General features: G+C 49.0%; 1 protein-coding gene across 1 annotated transcript in view; it reads left to right on the top strand.

Annotated features, from left to right (window-relative positions):
- The window catches only part of CUX2 (cut like homeobox 2), a 257,140-nt gene that overhangs the window by 200,473 nt on the left and 38,518 nt on the right, over window positions 1-18,149 (top strand). Inside the window, exon 4 of the mRNA XM_040619929.1 lies at window positions 400-478. Within this exon, the coding sequence (XP_040475863.1) occupies window positions 400-478 (79 nt within the window). The remainder of the gene's footprint in view (window positions 1-399; window positions 479-18,149) is intronic.

Here is an 18,149-nt window from a genome sequence, read left to right as displayed (position 1 = left end):
TTCCCCCAGAACATGTGTCATATCTGGATCTCCAGCATGACCCTTTCATAACCACAACAGTAATAATAGCTGAGTGCGTGCTGCCGGGCCCTGTGCTAAGCACTTAGGTGCAGCTTCATTCAGTCCCCAGAAGAGGCCCAGGGGTGGGTTCTCTTTTTCCCCCATTTTCCAGATGATGAAACCTTAGTTAGATCAGAGAGGGCCAATGATGTGCGCAAAGTCTCACAGCTGGAATGAGGTGGAGCCAGGATTTGAACCTGGACTTTTCTAGCTCCATACTTTTGACCTTCATGTCCCCTCCTCCTCCCCCATCCCATGTTTGCACATGTAGAAAGTGATCATATTTCCTGGAGACTCAGATGCCATGGTTACACATGACTCTCTCTCTTGTTTCCAAAGGTGGTGGCCCTTAGTAAGAGAAGTCAGGAGGCCGAGGCAGCTTTCCTGAGTGTTTACAAGCAATTAATTGAAGCACCAGGTAAGATACATTTGGGTTCCATAATTGAATAATTAATGACAAGGAAGAGCCAGCCGTTAGGTCGTTACACAGGGGCCTCCCCACAGTGGGATCTAGGGACAAGCCAAGGCTCCTGGTCAAGGCTAGCCCTCCACAGGTGGGGTTTGTTGGTGAGGGGTGAGAGGGTCCACAGCCAGTCTCGTGTGGCATGTCCCCACATAGTTCCTCCATCCTCCCCCATCACCTTCCAGTGTTAGCCAGGGAGCTTTAGGGGGCTCCTGGCAAGATCTCCCACCTGGACCTTCTTGGGGAGCCAAGTGTCTTTCCTGTCAGAACACCCATCCCATTGCTTCGAAGGACAGATGGTGCCCAGTGTTCTCTGCCAGCTGAGGGCACTGGAGGAAAGACCTCAGATGTTTCCCTGACATGGCACCACCAACCTCAACCCAAAAGAACACATACTTATATGACTCCCTTTACATAAAATATGAAGACAGGCAAAAATTAATCTGTTGGCAGTATTCACAATGCCCAAAAGGGGAAACAACCCAAATGTCCATCAATGGATGAATAGATAAATGGAATTATGATTCAGCCGTAAAAAGGAGTGACGTGCTGACACGTGCTACAGCATGGATGACCTTCACAAGCATGATGCTGAGTGAAAGAAGCCAGACATGAAGGTCACGTAATCTAAGATTCCACTTACATGGAATGTCCAAAATAGGCTTATCTAAAGAGACAGATATCAGATTGGTGCTGGGGGCGGTGACTTCTAATGGGTGTGGGGTCTCCTGTTGGGGGGGAATAAAAATGCTCTGGAACTAGATGGGGGTGGTGATTGCGCAGCTTCATGAATGTGCCAGATGCCACCAAACTGCTCGCTTTAAAATGGTAAATTATATGTTCTGAGAATTTCACCTCAACTAAAAAAAATTGACCTGTGCTGTTAGAAGTGAAGAGAGTGGTTTCTGTTAGAGGGGCGATAGTTCCCAGGAGGGGCCTCTGGGGTCCAGAGATGCTGTTTCTTAATTTTGGTGTGGATTACAGAGCTGTGAGCAGTATGAGAATATTCAGCTGTATGCCTAAGATATGTAGATGCACTTCTGTAAAAATGTTTCCCTTTTCCAAAGTGGCCCATCCTCTGCCACCTTCTCATTTCTTGACTCAGAAAAGGGAGCCCAGAGAGGTGTAAGTGATTTGCTTAACAATGGTGAGGCTGGGAGGGGACCCTCTGTGCCAACTCCCACAACCCAGACAGCCTCCCAATCCTTTCCAGGCCCTTCCACACAGCTGCAGGAATCAATGCTATCAGGTAACTGGGGCTGGGGGGTTATGAAGAAGAAAATGAAATCCCAACTAAGCCAAGTCATGGAGAAGGCAAAATGATTTCTACTCAATGTCAAGGTCATTTGTGGGATCTTTGTGTTTGTGGTGAGAAAGTCCCTCATCCCATCTGTCTTGGGCAACTAGAGTGGCTTGAATAGTGTCCTCCCGAAATTCATGTCCACCCTGAAACTTGGCATATGATCTTCTTTGGAAGCAGGGTCTTTGCAGATGTAATTAGTTAAGGATCTCGAGATGAGACCATCTGGATATAGAGTGGACCCTAAATCCAATGACTAGTGTCCTTGGAAGAGGAGGAGAGGACACAGGAGACACAAGGAAGAAGGCCATGTGAAGACAGGCACAGGCTGGAGTGATGCGGCCACAAGCCAAGGAACACCTGAGGTGGCCAGGAACGGGAAGAGGCAAGCTGCCCCAGCTCCGGGAGTGCGTCAAAGTTTAAAAAGCTCTCTCCTGGTATAGACGTTGTTCTACCCGCTGCATGTTACAGCCCCGAGGGAACAGGCAGACCAGCCCCCTTCACGGGGTGCCCAGAGGTTGAGTCTGATGCCTGAGGTCTCACAGTCAGGAGCCTTGGGGCTCAGGTCTCTGCACCCTCAACAAATACGTCCAGAGTGGCTGCTCCGTGTCACAACTTAGCTACACAGGGGAGGCTGTGTTCACTTCCTGGGGCTCCTGGAACAAGTTACCACAGAGTGGGGACTGCGAGCAACAGATATTTATTGTCTCGTAGTTCCGGAGGCCAGAAATCCGAAATTAAGGTGTCTGCAGGGCCGTGCTCCCTCTGAAGACTCTAGGGGAGGGTTCTTCCTTACCTCTTCCAGCTTCTTGTGGTTGCAGGTGTCCCTTGGCTTGTGGCCACATCACTCCAGTCTTTGCCTCTGTCTTCACAGGGCCCCCTCCTCCCTATGTCTGGGTCCCAGATCTCCAGCTCTTTTCTCTTATAGAGAGAAGTCATTGAATTTAGGGCCCACCCAGATAATCGAGAGTGATCTTCTCCAGAGATCCTTAACTGAATTACATCTGCCAAAGACCCTTTTCCCAAATAAGGTCACATTCATTGGCTCCAGGCTTTAGGACATGGATGTGTCTTTGGGGGCCACCAATCAGCCCACTGCGGAGGCGTGTGCAGACTCCATCCTCTTTGCCCTTGTCCTACCCTGTGGTCCCCCACTCCCAGGAGGGCAGTATGCTGTGTGGGTCTTCTCAAGGAGGGTGTTTGGGCAGTGAGAATGGCTGGGGTTGGACAGTACAGCCCTTGGGGCTCTATGCCCACCACGAGGACATGGGCCTGGGGCATGAGGCTGAGACAGCCATGACTACAGCCCCGGCCATTGTCACCCTCACTGAGGACCACACCAGGCACGTGGCTGAGAAGCCCCATTCCTGGCAGGTGCTTTGCTTATGTCTCTACTCTCATCAGAGGTATCTGGAAAAAAATAATTGGGAAAATAAACCCTGTTATTTACCATCATTTTTCAATCCTTAAGGTCCCACAGGCTCAGCGACAAATGACATTGGAGAGTGACCCACAGTAGACCCCAAAAATGTCTCCTAGGAGTCCCCACACAAGGCTCCTCCTGTGGACCCCATATATCTCCCCTCTAGCACCAGGGGGCAGCACTGAGACAGGCTTGTGATTCCAGGCTCAGGTTGGACTCCTACCTGGACCACTTACTCGCCGGGTGACTGCAGATGAATTAATTGACTTTCTGAGCCCTAACCTCCTCTTGTATAAGTTGGAGACTAAGCTACTCTCGTCATCATGTATGTGTCTGGCTTCCCCAGAAGTGAAATTCTCTAAACCTAGGACTGAGTCATACTGGATTTATAGACCCAGAACCTGGTACACAGTGAGCACCTAATAACTGTTAAATGAGTGAGAAATAAGACTCAGATGCAGAAATGGAGGGAAGTGTTATTTGAATGAAAAGGTGCTCTTACAACTAGAGTCCTCTGCCTGTCACGTGTTTATTTCCTCAGATAGTATGTATTAAGTGCCTGCCGTGTGTCTGGCACGTGCTAGACACTGAGAACCTAGCCATGAGCCTGCAAATGCAGACTTGGGCCCAGCCCTCAGGGACCTTGCATTCTGGCGGCAGAGGTGACCAGATCATCACTCGAATAATCATTGCTTGTGGCAAACCTAGGGGAGCACCAGCAAGTCTAGTGCTTGAGGGTAAGGAGAGGCAACAGCCCCTGCTTGGAGAAGAGTCATTAATTCTGGGGTTCACTGTGAAACCTCATCTTTCTGGAGATAGGGCCGTTAACACAATCACAGGGCCAGAGTGCCAGCCAGGGACTGTGAGAGTTCCCAAGACTGGTGCAGAGCTTTCCAGAAGGTCCTCATGCCCTCCTGCCCCTCCCCCCAAAGGGGTCGTTCCAAGTCTGGTGCTGACTCCACGAGTCTTGATTTCCCAGCTCTGCTCCCCAGAAATGGAGAGGCGGGGGAGACGTACGTCCCTAGCTGTCACTGAGTTGGAGAACAAGGAGCCTTAACTGATGGAGACATACCGTTCGAACGGCCCCTTTAGGGGCTCTAATTCATTTTCGAGACATTTAAGAATAACAAAATGTTTTAATGATTTCTTAGGGGAATTAGGAAGACATATTTTTGTTCTCATTAAATTTTATCCTCAGACACAAGAACCAAATGTCAGATGTGTTTTTGGTGCTCGGAGCTTCCCTGCGCACTGTCCCCCCCCACACACTGCTCCAACCCCCTCCAGAAAAATAACACTCCTGGAAAATTTGCCAGGATGCACACTCTCCTGTTTTTATATTTCTTGACAGGCAAATTATTTGTCGAAATACTTTCCACCCCCCTCCAAAGCCACACAAGTCCTGATTCAACATTTTTGTTTTGAATGACTGCTGCCAACACAAATCTTTGGCAGAGAATGCGATATGGCGTGATTGCTCAGCAAGTATTTTGATAAGTGTGCAGCCTGTATGTCTGTAATTACGAAAGAAAACCGTAAATCTTTTGGATATTGTTCACACAGATGTGGCGTGAAGTGAGAAAAAAAGCAGTAAAACGTGTTAAAAGCATAATTAATGTCATTGTTGTGGAGGATGATTTGATTTAAACCTTTCTGACTTCTGTATCGGTGGAGGCTGATTTCTTTATCGCGCTCGCAGTCACTAGGTACCGACCCGCGCTTCACAAAGCTAACTTGTTAACTGAGTGATTAGTTAAAAGTAAAAGGGGGGGAGAAAGAAAGAAAGAAAGAAAGAAAGAAAGAAAGAAAGAAAAGAAAAAATGAAAAAAAAGGAAACAAGGAGAGAGCAAGTAAGAGAGCAGGCAGAGGAGGACTGCTGAAGAGATAAGAAGAGAGAGGTAAGTGCCCCCAAAATGTTTTTTTCTGCTTTACTTTGGTTTTTAAAAATCCAGTGCAGGAGACGGCGACTCCTGACAGGCATTTCTCTCCCTGCTTCTTTTTTCAGGAGGCAAGGCTGGTCAGCTTAGGTGCTTGAGCTGCAGAGTCAAACACAGCGGGGTAGGACTCTGAGTTTGGTGGTTTGAGCTGTGTGACCTTAGGCAGGGGCCCGAACTTCTCTGAGCTCTGATTTCTCTGTCTTTAGCAGAGGGATAATAATAGAAGCTACTCACTATTTGACATGAAGATCCACTCTCCTAGGCGTGAAAGCATTTGGCAGGGTCTAATAACCAGCAGCCCATTGCAAAGCTGACATTAGAGTGTAAGTTACATGGAACACAAGCATTTGCTGCTGATCTCACAAGGTTCTGTCAATTCTCAAGGACATGGGGTGAGCAGTTTAGGCAACAGAGTTATTGAGTCTGGAATAGGAAAATGCTTTACGGTGTTTCGTGTTTTAATTTTTTTTTCTCCCCAATTGTAAAAGTCACATATGCATGCCATCAACTTCAGAAAATACAGAAAAGTAGAAAGAAGGAGAGGGAACTCCCTACTAGAGAAGCAGTGGGAACACTGTTTTTCTTTCTGATCTTTTCCTTATGTGCTTCAAAACAGTGGTTCATTCTGCTTGTACCATTTTGAATCATCCTTCCTTTTACCCAACATGAGTATATATATTTCCCTGTGTAATTAAAAATCCTGAGTAACTTTGGTTCATCGTGCACAATGGTCTCTTGTGTGGCTGTGCTATAATTTGCTGGACCCCCTCTCCAGCATTGGGCATTTAGGGTGCTCAGGAATGAGCAGCTTATTGGTACTATGCTGTAGTTCTGAGGACAAGGAAGAAAACTTGGGAAGGAAAATAGACTATAGCCACACATTGGCCCCAAACCCAGGATCAGTGGTCAGAAAGAATAAGAATTTTTTTTCTCCTTGTTGATTTATTTTGTACTCATTCATTTGTTACACTGAATATCTTTTCATATGTTATGAACCACTCATATTCTTTTGTGAATCACTGGCTCATGTATCTTAGCCCATTTTTCTATCAAAGAGATCACTTTCTTATTGATTTGTAGACACTCTTTGTATATTAAAGATAATAAACTTTGTCCTGATAAACATGTCACATATCTTCTCCCCTAGTTTGCTTTTTGTTTATAATGTCTCTTGTTTATCGTACATAGCAGGCATTCAAAAGATATTTGCAGAAAGTAAGAATTCTTACCAAACCTTTGCTCTTACGGCTTCTGGATTTCATGTCATATTTTTTAAAACCCCTTCTTGCTTGAAAGTTATAGGGTTTTTTTTTAGTACTTTTGTGATCTTAGTTTTTAAAAATATGAATCTTTGAACCATCTGAAATAATATGTTGATGGAAGTAGGGAGGTTAAGAATTTAGCTTTGCTTTTGTCCCAAATGACTAATTCTACTGCCATCTAGCGGATAAGCCACCTTCACAAATAACAGGAAATAAGGATTTTAGTATAAGAGAAACTCTTGTTTCTGTTTGCTCTCACTTCCTTCCCTTTCTCCCCAAATATTCCTCGCTCACTTGATCCTGTAGGGAACAAGGCCAGATTTTCCTGAAGACGGTAGTTAACTTTAGAAGGCATTACACCACCTCTCCCCTGCCAGAAGTACTCCCTCGCCGTGGCCACCTGCCTATCTTTCACTACTCCTGGTAACCAAGGGCTGGAGGAAGATTAAATGAAAGCATCTGGCATGATGCTAGTACCCAGTAGGTGCTCAATGCACGGCTGTTCCCTTCCAGAAGAAAAGCCAGGCACGTCAACTGTGGCTTTTCGTCAGTTCATTCTGAGCACCTGCTGGAGTTGAGCCCTGTGGGAACTCAAGGCTGAGCCTTCCTCTGCCCTCAGAGACTCGAAGTCTGGCAGGGACAACATGACCCAAAGTCAGACGGTCAGAACACCCAGCAGGAAAAGGGCTCCGAGGCTAGACAGCCAGAGGAGGTGCCTCAGAGAAGGCAAGTTCTGAATGTGGTTCTAAAGCATAAGCTGCCGTCCTCGCAGGGTTGTTTGAGGGGTGCTTCCTATGTGTGGGGCAATGTATACAGCCCCTTATAGAAATGAGTTCATGATCCCCGCAGCCCCCTTGATGATAAATAAGCTGTCCTACTGTGCAGCTGAGAAAATATAGGCTCAGAGAGATCAAGTCACTTGCCTGAGGTCACACAGCAGAGAGGCAGTAGAGCCTGAATCTTGATGCCTGGCTCCTAACCTACGTGCAAGTTCAATTTAAAAATTGAAAGGACTGGAACAAAACCATTGGGCGTTTGGCCTCCAAAAAGAGTGACAAACAGCTAAGGGTCTTTGTTGCCAGTAGGTTGAGAGGTTCTAGGCTTAGAGGATGAGCCCTTTGCTGAAATGCAGGTGTGTTACCCAGAAGAGGAACAAGTGAACCCCGCCCCCCCCCCCCAGCCAAGAACTCCTCGTTCTCCCGGCTCAGGGCTCCACAGCCTGGCACTTCTGTTGACGGGAAACAGTTACAGAGCTCCAAATTCAGGGAGCAGAGTGGTGACGGAGGAGCACTGGCAGGACCCCAGGCTAGAGGGCCCTCCGACAGAGCAGAGCCAGTCCCCATCCTGCCCTTGTGCTTCCCGTATCATACTTCACTTTTCTGCTCCTCAGTTTCCCCATTTATAAAATATGGATCATAATCTTACCTAATTATGGGCCATTTGGGTGGATTCGGTGAGAGTGGAGAACATGGAGCAGGGCGCCTGCTATAGAGTGGCAGCTTCATGCAATTCATTAAATATTGAGCGCCTGCTGTTCACCGGACACTCCCCTCACCACTAGGAGCACAATGTGAAGCAAAGCACACTGTCGCTGCCTGCCTGGAACTTTCTGTGAAACTCCACATATGGGAACTCGATTCGTATTATAATGGACATGGCTTTGAATCCAGTTTCTGCTGCTCCCTGGCTGGGTGACCCTGAGTAACTGGTTCTGCCTCTCAGCCTGTTTCCCGGTCTGGAAAAGCACACTGATCTCCTGGTACCTCGGAGAGGAGTCATCATGGTGCAGAGTATAGACGTCCTTCTGAGTGTCTGGCACCTAGTAAGTGCTCAGTAAACAGTCCCTGCAGCTATGTTGGTGTTGTTGCATTACCAACACCACCCGTGCCAAGAAGGAAGACCTTCCCCAGCCCCTCTGTCCGTGCTTCAGCCAGAAGACCGCCCGGAGCAGCCGGTCCTGGCAGTGGAGGGAAGAGCGGGTGGGCGGACACATGGCTCACGGCTGTGTGTAAGGGCCCCACACCCCATCTGCTCTCAAAAAGTTAAGATTAAAGGATCAGAGTTAGTCTCACTGCCGCCGTCAATAGCCTAAGCCTCCCACCCATGCAGGCGCCCGGAGCCTGGGCCCAGATGGGAGAAGGCTTCTGTCTCGAAGATATTTTGGAGGGGCGCACGCATACTTCTGCATATATGTGTTTCTAAACAGCCTCTCGGACAGCCTTCGCGGCTCCAGCTTTCCTAAAAAAGCTCTGAATGCCACTTTCCTTCAGATGGACACAGTGGGAGGAATGAGACAGCTTTTCCTAGCTCCCCGGCTCCCTCTACCCCAACCCCACAGACACTTTCTGAAGAAAAAACACCAACAGCATCAGCTAGTGGTGGAAGATGGGATAGACGATGTTTTACCCATCTCCTCCGACCGGGCCTTTGTAAAGCCTGGTGTGGTATTAAAATATTACAAATCCGTTGGCAGTATTCTCTAAGGGGTTAGATCCAATGTAACCAAAATGAATTAGTCATTTTATTAAGCAGTTTATGCATAAAGAGCAGGTTGATGGCTGTAAGACAAAGGCACTCCGCTTCCTGACAATGTCCCCCCTCCCTGCACTCCCATCAGGACCTGCCACCTCGGATAGTTCATGTTTGATCGTCCGTGTCTGCCAGCGTGCTCAATTAATCCAAAAGATTTGTTGTAGTCAAACATTTCTGATTTGGGGCCCCTGTTCGGGGCTTTTTCATTCGGGCTGGATCCAAGACCCTTTGATTCCCACTGCCACTGCCCTCACCTATACATCGACTGTGCGTCTGTCGCAGGGGTGAAGTGGGGGAGGCCCGCTCACGGCTCTGGGCAGCCGCGTGTCTTGGCTGAAAGGCTTCCGCTGGAAGTGCTGAGCCCGGCAGAACTCTGGGCTCCCTGGCTCCAGATGAGGAGATGTTTTGTCACTTCTCCTGACACCAGGAGAGGAGGCTTGCCAGACACCAGAGTGGGGGCACGGGTCACTTTGGAGGTTGGGGGCTTGTGGGACCCAGCACTTCCCCCGATGGGGTCACCTGATACAGGGAACAGTCTCACTGTACCTGGCACAGCAGTGAAACTTGGAACACATTAGGTGCTGGGCGTCCTTTCTTCTTCTAGATAAAGATTCAGGCTGGTGCTAGAGCATCTTAAACACCTGTGAATACCTGTGAGTCTCCCCTTTTAGCCAGGCTCCCAGTCTCAGGTAGCAAGAGAGTCTAACTAGAATTTAATAGCATCAGTTTTCACCCAACATGCAGCTTGAACTCACCACCCTGAGATCCAGAGCTGCACGCTCTCCCAGCTGAGCCAGCCAGGTGCCCCCCCTTTGTGTTTATTTTTATGGTTTAAAGCACCTTCTATTTATGATACAGGATCCCAATTATCTATTTACAATCATGTAACAAAATATTCCTTTAAAATATATTTTTAGGTTAAAAAATACTGAGTCACATAAGGACAAATGTCACTTTTGTAATCTTTTAGAGGCAGGTGGATACAGCATAAGTTGTAAAGTGAGTATGTCAGTGTCTGGCATATGGGCTGTACTGGGTTCAAATTCAGCTCTGCCTTGTTCTAGGTTGGTGACCTTGAACAAATGGCTTCCCTTTGCTAGGCCTCAGTTTTCTCATCTGGAAGATGGGGATATAACCATCTTTCACAAGATTTGATTGTTTTGATGATTACATGAGATGTAAATATATGCAAAGTATTTGGCATATGTGAGTGGGGGGAATATGAAGAAATGTCAGTTCCCTGAGCTTTTGGCTCAAGACATTGGATGGAGGTCTTATCTAACCCCATACTTCAGCTTCCCAGATGTGGGTGCCCCACCTGCTCCAGGATTGATGGTAGCTGGAGTTTTGGGAATGAAGACCAGAAACTAGTGGTTAAGGGCCAGAGCCGGCTCTGAACCCAACTTCCACCCTTGGCAGCAGCACGCAGACCAGCCTGCACGGAAGGGAGGTGAAGGTGGCACCAGAAGTGCCCGGACATGGCCAGCCTCTCTCAGCCCCCATTCCCATCTGTAAAATGGGTCAGTTGTTGTGAAGGTTGAGCTAAGTTGTATTTCTGAGACAGTAACTGGGACAGGGGGTGCATGGCTGGTCACAAGGATCCACCACCCTTTCTTGGTCTGGTGGGGGCTGTTTGTCCTGGTGCTTTCTGTGTCTAGATTATTCTCTCTCTCCCCCTTCTGGGTCCCTCATCTCCTTCAAGGCTCTGTTCAGATGTCACCTCCTTCAGGAAGCCTTCCCTGACCAGCCTGCCTCCATTAGCATCATTTCCCTCACCACGCATGTCAGGCCACTCTCTGCCCTGACCCTGCCTTTTTCTTCTCTATCCCCTTACTGTCATTGGTTTATTTGTCCTTTATTCATCTCTCTCCCTAGCGTGTCAACCCCAGGAAGACAGAAATTCCCTCTTAGTCACTGCTCTATCTCCAGGGCCCAAAAACCTCCCTGGCACACAGCAGGTGCTCAAAAAATATTCGCAACTGAAGTAGTGGTGTGTGGCACATAGTAGGTGCTCAGTAAAAATGTACTGGTGAATAAATGACTGCATCAGGGACTGTATTCGCTTCTTATTGCTGCTGTAACCAATGACCACAGACTTAGAAGCTCAGCACATTTACTGAGCACCTACTATGTGAAAGGCCAGAGCAGGGCCCCAAGGGGAAAGGGAAGACTGACGAATGAAAGCAAGAGCCCCCCCAGTTCCCCGTGACTGTCAGGTTCTCTGAGAAACCTCTTCCAAACATTTTAAAGATCTGTTGTCACTTCTCTCTCTTTCAATTTGTGTTTGTAAGAGCAGCCAGTGACATTTAGCTGATGGATCGAATAATGCTGTTGGACAAAGTAAGCGGGAAACCCTTGGGTTTGCCAGCCACTACGGCTGAGCACTCTACCTATGTGTGATTTGGCAAATCTTCCAGTCGTCTGGATGCTAGTTATTTTTTTCCTCCCTAACTCAGCCCCCAGCAATATAGCTCAGGGCTCCGTGGATTTCTCCCAGATAGGGGAGGTGGGAAGAAATGAGTTTCCCACACACTGTAAAATCTAAATTCCCACTGAGCACCAGCAGAGAGGAAATAAAGGGTAGAAAATACCCGGGGAAGTAAGAGACCATCATTGCTGTGTACTTTTCAGAGCAAGGACCCTACTCGACCCACAGCCCAATGCCTCAGTAGTTGCAGAGGATAAAAATGCAAGGACCTGCTACTTTCTCTTACACAACGGGCTTGTTCCCTGGATGCCAGGTGAGATGGGTGCAGCAGGAGAGAAGTTGGTTAGACTTGAGCGAGGACTTCTCTCCTATGGAACTTGGAGTCTTGGCAGCTCCTCAGTCCTGCCTCTCTCACAGTTGCTATGCAGTCAGTTAGCATGTGTTATGGTTGGAATTGTGTGCCCCAGAAAAACATGTGGGGGTCCGTACCCATGAATGTCCTAACCTCTGGTACCCTTATTTAGAAGGAGAGTCTTTGCAGATGCAAGTTAGGAAGAGGTCATCAGGTGGACCCTAATTTAGTATGCTGGTGACCTCATAAGAAGAGGAGAGAGACACACAGAGGAGAAGGTCATGTGATAGCCAAGGACTGCCAAGGATTGCCAGTAACACCAGAAGTGGAGAGGAAGGCGTGGAGCAGATGGGGAGAGCACAGCTCTGTCAGCAGACTCTGGCCTTCCATGCTCCAGAGCATGGTGTATCCATTTTCTGGGGCTGCCGTACCAAATTACTGCAAACGAGGTAGTTTGAAGCCATGGAAATTTATTCTCTCCGTTCTGGAGGCCAGAAGTTCAAAATCAAAGTGTTGGCAGGGTCGGTTCCTTCTGGAGACTCCAAGGGAGAACCTGTTCCAGTCCCCTGTCCTACCTCTGGTGGAGGCCGGCCATCTGTGCTCACAGACGCATCACCTGAATCTCTGCCTCCGTCTTTGGAGGGACTTCTCTCTGTGTCTCTCTGTGCCATCTCCTCTTCTTAAAAAGACACCAGTCAGGGGCACTGGGGTGGCTCAGTTGGTTAAGCGTCTACCTTCGGCTCAGATCATGATTTCAGGGTCCTGGGATCGAGTCCCGCATCAGGCTCCCTGCTCAGCAAGGAGCTTGCTTCTCGCTCTCCTTCTGTTGCTCCCCCTGCTTGTGCTCTCTCTCTCCCTCTCTCTCTCTCTCTGTCAAATAAATAAATAAATCTTTAAAAAAAAATTTTTTAAAAAAGGACACCAGTCCTTAGATTAGTCAACCCCAATCCAGTTGACCTCATCTTAACTTGATTCCTTCTGCAAAGACCCTGTTTCTAAATAAGGTCAAGTTCTGAAGTTCTGGATGGACATGAATCTTGGGGAACACTAGTCAACCTAGGACACCACACCCCATCAGTTCTTCCTGTCTACCTCTTGAATCTGGGCACTCTCCCCTTCTGCCACCTCCTTGCTGCCAACATCGCTGCTAGGACAGTCCCAGTAGCCTCCCCTCTGGCTCCCTCTACAGCTCATTTTTCACGCAGCAGCTTGGATGAGCCTTTGAAAAAAGCGAAACAGAACATGTCACAGTCACTTCCCAGTGCCCTTAGGATAAATCCCATCCTCCCCCCATATCACCTGACTGGGATGTCAGCTACACAGACGGCACCACCGTGCCCCCCACAGATGCTCGACAAAGTCGTGCTGAGCGAAGCCTATACATGGACTCCTAGGTCCCCCTGTGAGCTCTGCCCCCTCCAGACTCATCAGTGGAAAGTGCCAGCACCACACCATGAGTTTCACCTCCCTAGACTCTGGATTCTAGCAGCAGCTCCACAAGGGAGCCACCATGGCGGTCCCCATTTTACAGATGGGAAAACTGAGGGTCCAAGAGGAGAAAAAATAGTCACATGTTGGTTTTGGTCCTGTGGAAGCAGACAGATGCCAAGACAGCATTAGATAGGCAAGAGGTTTATTGGGGGAGATGCCTGTGAAGAATGAAGGAGAGGGAGAGGAGGAGGCAGGGAGAGCCTTCAGATGGCAATGCTGGTCTGACCTGGGGGTGAGGGGAGGAAGGAAGCTTGGTGGGAAGACCCTCAGGCGGCAGTGCAGCTCCGAGAAAGTCTGAGCCAGGCTGACAGGCCGCCCCAACACGAGGTGTACTAGTCTGCTCAGGCTGCTCTGACGGTACCACAGACCAGGTGGCCTAAACAACAGAAATTCATTTCTCACACTTCTGGAGGTTGGAAGTCCAAGATCAAGGTGCCAGCAGAGCTGGTTTCTGGTGAGAGCTCTCCTCCCGGCTTGCAGATGGCTGCCTTTGCTGTCTTCACAGGGCCTTTCTCTGCAGAGAGAGAGTTCTGGTATCTTCCTCTTCATGTTAAGGACACTGGTCCTATGGAATTAGAACCCCAACCTTATGTCCTCACTTAACCTGAATTACCTCCTCAGAGGCCGTCTCCAAATACGGCCGCATCAGGGGGTTAGGGCTTTAATACATAGATTTGGAGAGACACAGTTCAGTCCATGATACAAGGGTTGCCAGTTCCAGCATCACCGGGTGTGGCCTCCGAGCTAACACTACAGAGGATCGGAAGTACAGTACCCGCTGTGTCACCGACTCCTTGCAGGAGGTTTCCACGGCTGCCACAAGTCATAAATATAGTGTAAGGTCAACACTCACGCAGAGTCTGCCAGGTGCCAGGCCCCATTACAGGGCTCGGCGTCTCATGGGATCCCTGCACAGCCCATATGCAGTAGGTCTGCTGTCCCCATTTTACCAATGGGGAAACTGAGACACACAGAGCCTAAGCGACTTTCTCTGGAGATGTCACAGCAGGGAATTGACCCTCAGTCTCCCAGCCTGGCCCCCTCCCCCTTTGTCTGAGGGTGGTTTGAGAATTCACAACATTCACACCTCTTGTGTCGAGCTAACCTGTGAATGTGTCTAATGCAATCTTTCTGCCAAGCATCCCAGCTCTAAGGGATAGGCCCAGGGCCAAAAGCACTCACCTTGACAGGACCCCACCCCTATCTGATTGACATCCAGTGTTGATATACTTGTAATAGGAATTTGAGCAGAGAGCCCAGAGAAGTCTGGAGCTCTGTCCAAGACCACACAGTAAGCTGACAGCAAGGCTAAGAACAGAGCCGTTAGTCTCATGCTCCTAGCCTAATAGTAAAAAATCCCCATGCCCTGACTCAAGGCAGCTTGGCCTACTGCAAATAATCACCTGGCACCCCGAGTTCAAATCCCACCTCTGCCACTTCTGAGCTAGGTGACCTTGGGTACATGGCATCTCTTGTCTGGGCCTTCATTTTCTTGTCTGGAAAATGGAGAATATCAACAGCTACCTTACTGGGCCTCACCTTGGGGAAATGACTTCAGTTTCCCCATCTGTAAAATGGGAACACAACTGTACCTACCTCATAGTGCTGTGGTGAAGATTGTAGGAATTCTAATTCGTGTAAAATGCTTTGGTTGTTAGATTCAGTCACAGTCTGACTTTGGCTGAATCATCTGAATACCCCTGCCCCTTCCTCCCTCAAATAGGGGAACCAGGAAGGAAGTGTGGGTAGAAGAGCCCCAAGAGCCTGTCCTTCCACCAACTCGCTGGCAGACTTCAGGGAAGTCATAGGGACCCCACTTAACCCGCTCTGTGCACTGGGGACCCTTCAGTTCCCTCCCCAGTATGACTTTCCACGCTGGAATTTTTGGGCCCCAGAGTGGAGTTCAAAGCAGGATTATTGGATTCTGGATCTCCTGGGGACCGATGAGAATATACGAGGCCATACCCGGTCCCGAGACTCAGAGCATCACCAAGCAGACAGCTTGCCTCCAGATCACCGCAAGACCAGGCATGCTGCCTCCCCTCACGTAATAGCAGCGTTATCACACTTACCAAGCCCAGCTGTGTACCTTGCACCGTGCAGATCTCTATGTTCTCAGCCAGATGTCATAACCACACCCTGCACACATGGCCCCATTTTACAGATGAGAAAATGAAGGCTCTGAGAAGTTAACTAACTGTCCAAAGTTATTGGCCAATTTGGAGCCAGAGCTGGCACTAGCAGCCCTTGAATCATGTTGCCTCTGTCGGTATCTTTTTTAATCTTCCCAATAAAAATTCCTGGGAACTAGGAACTGTTGTAGTTCTCCCACTGTATTAGGGGGGAGACAAGGCTCATGGCTCCTTGGGATTTGGATCCAGAGCTGGGCTTCAGCTTCTGTGAGCTTAACCACTATGTTCTACCCTGTACCAGCAAACGAAAACAAAAAACGGGAGCCTTGGAATCACTGAACCTCTGTTAAGCAGGGATCCAGCCAATCCTGCTCCTCCAGCCTTTCCAGGGGCCCACCTGAGGGCAGCTCCCCCTGGGCAGACTGCACAAGGCAGCAAGGAGTGGCCCACAGGGCCTCCAAGCAGAGTGAAGGAATGAACCGTCAATCCCTGATCCCTGGAAATGGGGTGGGTGATACCCTTTATCACCCAAATGTAATCATTTGGCTTAGATGGTCTCGTGGCCATCCAGCTCCCAAGCCACGAGCTGGATCTTGTCCACCTCCTTGGAACCGGAGTGAGCCCTCCATGGCCCGCTCAGAGCTGCACCCTCCCGTGTTTATCTAACTTCTCTGACCCCGGCAAGTGCTCGTGGCCTTTCTCTTCCTTTCTGAAAACCAGGACACAATAGGAAGCATTTCCTTGAACTTATTAAAAAATCCAGACTTGTAAATTAATTTGTCCGTGTTGTACAAAGGCAGTGCAGATGGACTCATTAGCATGCACACAACAAATAATTATAGATGAATTTTTAGCTGGCCTGCCTAATGCGCTTGCTGGGTTAATTATGTCAATGTATAATTACATCAGCCCGGGGAGACATAATGGCATACCCCGCTGAGCAGGCCCTGCCTAATGACGGGGCGTGGGGGGAGTGCTGACAGAGGAAAGACGGCAGCGTTCCCGCGCACCTGCTTACCTCGGCACAAACGCCCATTGTCAGAGCCTCCCGCCACCTAAACAAACAGACAGGAGAGGCAAAAAACGCAGAGGCGACCTTGTTCCAGCCGGACCTGAAGGCTCCTGCATGTAGGCGCTGTCCTGTTTCTTCCATCAGCAGATGTTTATTGGGTCAGATTGTGTGTTGGACTTCCTTCACCCACAAGGGGTCCAGTGGGGAGCGAAAACAGATGCAGTCCCAGCCCTGCCTTGTGGAGTTTGCAGTCCAGTGGGTGTTAATTAGGTAGACTTGCCAATCAGTGAAAATTGTAAGTACAGTGAGTGCTGTAAAGGAAAGGTGCGGGCAGCTAGGAGAGCTCGTATGGGAGGAATGACGGACTAGTCAAGGCAGGCTTCCTGGAAGAAGTGGCATTTGAGTTGCAATGTGAAAGATGATTAAGCATTAACTATCTTAAAGAGGTTAAAGGAGAGAACAGGGTGTTCCTGGCAGTGGCTCTTGCCCAGACAAAGGTTCCAGGGTAGGAAGGTGCATTTGAGGAATTAAGAGAAAGCCAGTGTGACTGGAGCTCAGAAAGGAATAGCCAGGGCTTCCATTTGTTCCAAGGTGACCAAATGCCAGGCACTGTGTTGAGCACTTTATGTGTGTGGATCCTCATCTCAGCCCTCTGAGGTCGGTACTTTTATGGTGAGGCACAGAGAGTTAGAATTGTTCGCCAGAGTCACACAACAGTCCTGAAAAGCAAGTATAGATTAGGCCAGGACCCAGGATCCATGCACTAATCCCTCTGCCCCCCAGCAGAGAGCAGTTGCCAAGTGGATGGTGGCAGGAGACTCCAGGAGAGGGACCAGCAAGACAGAGGGCTCCAGTTCATTTGAAAGGACTGTGGACCAGACCCAGGCCCCTTGGTCTGGAGCAAGGAGGCTCTGGCTTTCCTGGGCCCCCCACGAACACTTACCTGGGCTGCTCGGGTGAAAATGTCCACACCTCTGGGACAGGAAGGCTTTGTGGCATCTGAGAAAGAAATCCAGACTTGAACCTCACCTCCACCCTTCAGCAAGTCACCTGGCTTCTCTGAGCTGGTTTCCTCATCTGTGAAAATGAGTTGAATCCAAGCCAGCCTCCAGGGGATGCTGGGAGTATCATGGGAACCCATTCCCATGAACAACTTTGTAACCTAGAAGAGGTCACACCAACCTCTGGCGTTATCCAGTTGTTCTTAGTACCTGCCCAGAGTGGGGGGTTGGGGAAAGTCACCTGGAAGATCTGCTGGAATCTAGATCTGAAGAAAGAGGAAGTGCTTACTAGATGGGGGGGTGGGGGGGGTGGGGGGGGAGGGGACAGAATTCCAGGCAGAAGAACCTACAGATTCCTCATCTTTTAGCTATTGAGATATTGGGAGGTTATCTTACATCCAGGTATGTATTTTACCCCCAGAAAAGCCATTATTTAATCGACCACGCATGGGGGCACCTGGGTGGCTCAGTCTATTGGGTGTCTGCCTTCAGCTCAGGTCATGATCCCAGAGTCCTGGGAGCGAGCCCCTGCTCAGTGGGAAGTCTGCTTCTCCCTCTCCTTCCCCCTCTGGCCCTTCCCCCCCCCCCCTTATAAGGCACTCTGTCTCTCAAATAAATAAATAAAATATTTTTTAAATCAACCATGCATGTAACAAATGATGGTGTGTTGATCCAGATCCATTGAGAAGCACCCCAAGGATTAGGTAGAAAGAAAGAAAGAAAGAAAGAAAGAAAGAAAGAAAGAAAGAAAGAAAG

The sequence above is a fragment of the Ursus maritimus genome, unplaced genomic scaffold (assembly GCF_017311325.1).
Source record: "Ursus maritimus isolate PB19 unplaced genomic scaffold, ASM1731132v1 scaffold_33, whole genome shotgun sequence".
NCBI lineage: Eukaryota > Metazoa > Chordata > Mammalia > Carnivora > Ursidae > Ursus > Ursus maritimus.
Note: the sequence above shows the minus strand (reverse complement) of the source record. Positions and strands in the feature narration are given on the sequence as shown.